General features: G+C 37.0%; 1 protein-coding gene across 1 annotated transcript; it reads right to left on the reverse strand.

Annotated features, from left to right (window-relative positions):
• Window positions 1-3,348: 3,348 nt before the first annotated feature.
• Window positions 3,349-4,595, reverse strand: vox (ventral homeobox). Its single transcript, XM_088917791.1, has 3 exons — window positions 4,287-4,595; window positions 3,810-4,036; window positions 3,349-3,630 (listed from the first exon to the last, which is right to left on the reverse strand). The coding sequence occupies exons 1-3, from the start codon at window positions 4,570-4,572 to the stop codon at window positions 3,349-3,351; spliced, it is 795 nt and encodes a 264-aa protein (XP_088773917.1). The 5' UTR covers window positions 4,573-4,595.
• Window positions 4,596-6,344: the final 1,749 nt, after the last annotated feature.

A 6,344-nucleotide genomic window follows, 5' to 3' on the forward strand; every position in this document is an offset into this window, starting at 1 on the left:
TATTTTAAATAATAGATCATAGTCTTTCTGTTGTTATCATCACTAACGATTTAGCAAACATTTTGCTTAACTGATTAAAGAGAGATGCCGTTTTTCAACCACAGGTCTTCTTTCAGATGCTTCGAGGGTCGTGTTTGTGAAGTCCTTTTTAGTCTAGACGTAATCGGACTTTTTTTCTCATTCGTCCCTGAACACCAAATCCTCTTTACTCTTCTCTTTAGAGGGGCGGATGAATTACTTCAATTTCTATCCCAATGTATTCCCGGAACCCAACGAAATTAATGAAATGTTGAGGTTATATTGTTATTTTTTTTACCCTTATGCTTTAGACTATTGAAATAGAACATCAATGCAATCTTGATAAACAGGATTAAAAGGAACACCTGCTAGCTGGAAACAAGTTTTTCTCTGGTCTTCCTTCGTTTCCTGCAGTTAACAAGTCTCTTAAAGTGGTGGGCTGCCGAGGCTGTACCACACGGGAGTCGTAGAGCTTTCAAAAGCACCGTCTTCTGCTTGTTCGTATCTCTTGAAGATAACATCGTGTTAATACTTTGAGAAAATCGTTCTATGGAAAATCTAGAATCTCGCTGACTGGCACTTTGCTTATCTTTTTATCCACTAAAAGCTAGTATGAGAACAACGCCACCTTATTCAGACCTCCCACTGAATGTATTTGCATGTGCAAAAGTAGGCTCAAAGCAAAACAAATACCGTTGTTGTCATTGCAGCTGTCATCGCTATTGAAGTTTTCACACGTGCAATAAATCCATTAAGGCCAAGCGTCATTATGTCTGTGAGAACTGACAGTTATTTTAATACATTCCTGGAGTTTTATAAGTCGATATTTCAGCCGATGTTTGTCTGACATTATAAATAATAACTCAGGTGGGGAGCTGCGTCAGCATGCGTAGGCTGCAAAGGAACAAGTAATAGGTTTATTCCATGCTGAAAAAAAGAAGAAAGAGAACACGTTTCGCCGAAGATACTCCAATCAATATCCGTGAACTTAAAACAAAGGTAAACATGATGTCTATATCATTAATTGGCACCTCGTAGGTAGTACTAAGAATTGGGAAAATTGAGATTGAATTGCTTCATCAGGCCTAGAAAAGAGAATATACTTCTTGCAATCATATCCTGGACAAATTGCTCTTAAAAAATTGTTAACTCGTTTGTACTTCCAAAAACTTGAATTTAAAAATGTACAGGACTGAGATTTCATCAGTACACTTGATTGACCACATAATTTAGTGACATAGACCGGTGACATGGGCAGTAACATAGATCTTAGTGTTTAGAATGCAGTGATATGATATTAAATGAGACACACTGAGAATTCCAAGTTGCTAAGACACTTACAAACCAGTCCTGGGTGCATTAAAAAATCAAATAATTCCAAAGGAAACAGGCGTCTTCAGACTCAGCAAAAATCAATCAATAGTTTCACTTGCAATGCCTCTGAAAGAATCCTCAAGGCAAGTTACCTACTTTAGTTCCATCTTGCATAACATAAAGAAAGTTTTCACCAATGTAGAGGAGCTTATTCTTTCCAGCAATGTGGAAATATGGAGAGTTATTCAGAGAGATGTCAGCTAAGGACATTCATATCATCATGCTGCTGAATGACACTGTAAATAGAAGAACAGTGGTTATGAGTGGTGACATTCAAAGAGATTTTGGAGAATAAAAGCAACCCATCTTTGGCCATATAGCTGAACAAATTAACTGATGGTTGCAATGCAGCTTTGTTGCTAGCTTCTGTGAAATACAGCTGGGACAGTAGTTTTGATGAGGATTTGCTGTTATACAATGAAAATCACAGCAGAATAGCAGATGATGAGTGCTCCCACTGTTTTAATAATTATTTAATTGAAAAGGGACTTGATTAGAAAAATTGCATGGGTGTATGCATGTATTACAGTGCTTCAAAGACTGGCAAGCATTGCAGGGTAACTAAAACAGGGGAGGACACCAGAGGCCAAGTGGATCCACCATTTCCTATATCACGAAGGCTTGGCCCTTAAAGAAGATGGCACCAGAGCTACATGACATTGTCAGTACAGCTGTAAAAAACATGATGTCGATCATGTAAAAAAGCACACCAAATATACCATGTTTTAGTACCCTGTGTGAAAGAATGAAGGCAGTGTATGTGCAACATTTGTATTTCAGTGACGTAAGATGGACTTCCAGATAGAAAAGTACCCCTCCTGGCATGGCACCACCTAGATGGTGAGTTTTGATGCAAACTGGCCTACTTATCATACATATTTGACCAGGAGAACTAATTGCATATTTGCATCCTTGGAAGCAACAGCAGTGCATTTTTGGTTCCTGACAAAATAGCAAGATTTAAGAAGAAACTCACTCTGGAACAAGATAGTGCAAGTGAGACTGACAGAAATGCTTCCATTCTTGAATGACATAACCAAAGTCATATTCCAGCATTTGTATCAGCTGTTAAATAAAAATACACAGATTGATTCATAGAAGACCCATGATGTGGGATTCTTGAGTTTTGGTCCCTTTTCAGTGGAATGATCCTGTCCACTGTTCTGGAAACCCAGATGATAGAGCTGTCAGCTCACAGCAGCCTGAAACTTCATCTCACAAAATCTGAATTTTTCATTCCATTTTCTATTTGGGCTGCCAAGGAATGTTCCTCTCTGTCAGAGCATGCAATCAAGTTTCTGTTGCTTTTCACCACAGCACACTTGTGCGAGTCGAGTTTTCGGTTGTGATACAAAATCAAAGACCAAAAGACTCTGCCAGTCTCTGCCAGTCAGCTTCTTGCTCTGACACCCTGTCTTGATCAGCTTTTTTTCTCAGAATTAAACTCAAAAACCCTTATGAGGTAAGCAGCAGTCTATACTGAAGAATAATAGGCATTGTGTAAAGGTCTTAATTTCAAACACTTTTTAATAGATTAGATTTTATACAATTATTGCAACAAACAGTTACATTACATCTTCAAACTTTCAATTCAGAGCACATTGTTTTTGTAGGTTCTCTTTATTTTTAAAGCAGACACTGACCTCATATGTTGATTTTTTGGGCGTTAGTCAGAAAGCTTTCTACACCTCTAGGCCAGTTAAACTATGTTCTCCTTAAGTGACAGATTCGTTACGTTTCACTTTTGCATATAGTGGAGGAATTTTCTTTATTAAAATCTCTATAAATATATATTTGTACAGTATTTACATTATTTAAATTTGAAAAACTAAATAATTTATTTATATACATTTTCTAAAAAATACAAAAATGTTGTTCGTCTCATCATGGCGTAAAAACGTCACAAACATCTAGATTCATGTTACTATTCTGACAGTACAGTATATTTAGCAGTCCTCAATAATAGTGAGAAACCATCATCTGCATCTGGTGGAGTGCTGGCTGTGGAATTCCCATTGGTGTCCCGGGCACCTGCGGTAAGACAGACGAGTAGAAAGCAGGTGTTGCTGTGGCGAATGGGTTCAGAGAGAATTGCTGTCCAGGAAAGTTGTGGTGCTGAAGGGGCAGACCGGCAGGAAACACAATCTGGTTCATCAGGGCAGGGCTGAAGAACTCGGCACGCATGTCCTGCATCTCCCGCTTCAATTTCATTCTCCGGTTCTGAAACCACGTTTTTACCTGAAAGAGGACAAAATACAGTTAATTTTCTGAGTGCATTAAAATAGAATTAAACCGTAACGGCATATATGTCTATAAACCCAAGATTAAGTATGTCAGAGAAAAGAAAGACTTTAGTTAAAAATAAAAAAAAGTTAAGGCAGACTTCTTTTAAAATATTTTTAATAAGGGCCGCTTACCTGAATTTCAGACAGGTTAAGTTTGGTTGCTAATTTCAGTCTCTCTGTTGCACCCAAGTATTTGTCTTTACTGAAGGTTTTCTCAAGTTTGTAGATCTGATCCGACGTGAACTTTGTTCTGATTCTCCGCCGAGCACTTTCCCCTTCAGTGTCTTCTTCGTGAGAAAGACATTCGGAGGACGCAGTCTCACTCTCGTAGCCGGAAGAATCGCCGTTGCTTTCTGAAACTGAAAAAAAAGCATTTTCAAAGGTTTTTAACAGATTCATTGGAAACAAACTTTTGATAACAAAAATCATGTTGGGTAGTAAATAAAGCTGCATAAAAGTAGACGTGATAAATAATACAGATAAAACGTCATTTTGAATTCTTGCGACATTCACGTGTTAAGACGAATAAGCTATTTCATTTACGATTCTAACATTCATTTTCACACGAACACGACACATATCGTTGCTTTAAATTTAAAGATTACTTACTGCTCACAGAAACGGGGTTGCTCAAAAGGTTTGTAGACACTGGATCAGAGTCCCGTTGATCATCTGGATGTTCCGCAATCCCAGAAAGCAGAACATTTTTCACAGTCTTCCCTTTCGGCTGTAAACATTTTGTAGTGTACGATGTATGTGGTCGAGGCTGAGCCAAGCATGGAATATGAAGTTTCCTGTGCGCTACTGTATTTTGTTCGAAGGTTTTCTGTTCTTGCTCAGGGTTACAATTGTGGTCGCTTTGAGCGAGCCACTCTACAGAGAAACTTTTTACCATGATTAATTGGCGAGGATCGAGAAAAAGTCTTGCGGGTTCTGGTGCGTGAGTAGTTGTGCTTCTAAGGCCTGTTTCTCGGGGGTCTTCTCTTATAAGCAATGCCCTTGCAAATATTTGCATATGCAAAGAACTGTTGTAAAAGCTAGTTGGTTCTCGATGATTGCAGCTAATGGGATGTAGTTAACTGTAGTTTACACATATCCTGTAAATGTGTTAAGACCTGGCGCCGTCATGTCTGAGAAAAAAAACATTTCCCTGTCTCTTCTGTTTCGAATCACTCAGCGGTTTTATTTTAAAACGTTTTTTTTAAATCAAATATACTGTCGTAATACAATACAAGTTAACTTATTTCCGATAAGGTGAAAACATTAAACACTTGTAAAGCCTCTTGATTGATTTCTTAATACATCATACCATTACAAGTTAAATCTGATAAATGCTTTAGTAACTTGGTCATCTCAATCGAAAAACCAAACTATACTTGATCAACACTGTTTGATTAGTAGGGTATCAACGACGATAAAGGTTTATTGATCTTAAGTGCGCAAGTTGGTTAGAATGCTATTAGACAAATCCATACGATATACAAATATACAAGCATGGTAATTCTTAATTCTTAAAGTTAAAACGGTTTTAACTACTAGTTCAAAACTATGTAAGGTACTTACATTTGTTATTTTAAAACAATGATTTTCATGAGGCCTGGATATCTCCAACCATAGACGTTTCTCTGACTTTGTGTTTTTAACTTTATAAATGTGCAATCGCTTTAAAATGTAGCCCTGTTTTTAATGTGATTGGTTATGTTGTAATAGGCCAAAGTCAATTTGCTGTTAAAATGGCACTTTGTCACAATATATCCACTGACTTACTCATATTTGACTTTCTCTACTCCTCATCAATTAAACATGATCAGGCGTTTATCTTAAATTGTTATCATATGTTTTTAAACATCAGATGCGACGCTAAAAGAAAAAGTGCTCTGTTCAAATATTACATTCTTTTGCATATTCTGTCCTTACATATACACAGAAAAACGGAACGGTTTTTCTATAAATGTAAGAATTTGATACAAGCAATTTGTTTTCTGAACATTTTGAGTATTTTTTAAATAATGAGTCCTATATCCTGCACTGATTATTGACAACTGCCAATTTGTGCTCATCCTTCATTATAGCGTTTGAATCTTCCCCATCCTATGGAATACAACAATTTAACTGACCTTGTTTTTTTAATGGTTTGCATTAACTAGCTTTGAATACCCCGCCGAGTACTGGCGCCAACACTCTGTTTGGTAGTGTCGGCATTTGGCGCACAGTCCTTTAGACAGTACAGATCAAAGGTATTAACATGCAGAACAACACGAAGTTCTATTGCTCTTAAGCCGCTGTGTAAATTCGGCTGCCGAAAAAGTCGCAAACCAATGTAACAACGTAACGCTGTAGAGGAATCACAAATATTTGAAGTAGACCTACTGAAACTTATTAAAATAAAACTTTTCAGTGAACTCTTAGAAACTAAGAAGGCCAACTAGCATTGAATCCTATATACAATACATTATCTCATTCAAAATTCGAAGTAATTTTGATAGGATAGACTTTTCGTTAATTCATTCTAAAAATTTGATGTGTTCGTTTAAATGTTTTGAAATCCCTCGCTATACGTGACAGGTAATGAGGACACTTTGCGGACATACCGCGTGCTTTTTAATACGTCAGTTCAAACTGTTGCTATTAAAACACTATTAACAATCTTTATTTTATATAGAGCCT

The sequence above is a fragment of the Atractosteus spatula genome, chromosome 5, assembly GCF_055471065.1.
Source record: "Atractosteus spatula isolate fAtrSpa1 chromosome 5, fAtrSpa1.hap1, whole genome shotgun sequence".
Taxonomy (NCBI): Eukaryota; Metazoa; Chordata; class Actinopteri; order Semionotiformes; family Lepisosteidae; genus Atractosteus; species Atractosteus spatula.

Coding starts and splice junctions, on each gene's coding strand:
- vox (XM_088917791.1), bottom strand. CDS start 4,572: ATGGTAAAAAGTTTCTCTGTAGAGTGGCTCGCTCAAAGCGACCACAAT. Junction 4,037..4,286: donor CAACCCCGTTTCTGTGAGCA/GTAAGTAATCTT, acceptor CTTTTTTTTCAG/TTTCAGAAAGCAACGGCGAT. Junction 3,631..3,809: donor TTAACCTGTCTGAAATTCAG/GTAAGCGGCCCT, acceptor GTCCTCTTTCAG/GTAAAAACGTGGTTTCAGAA.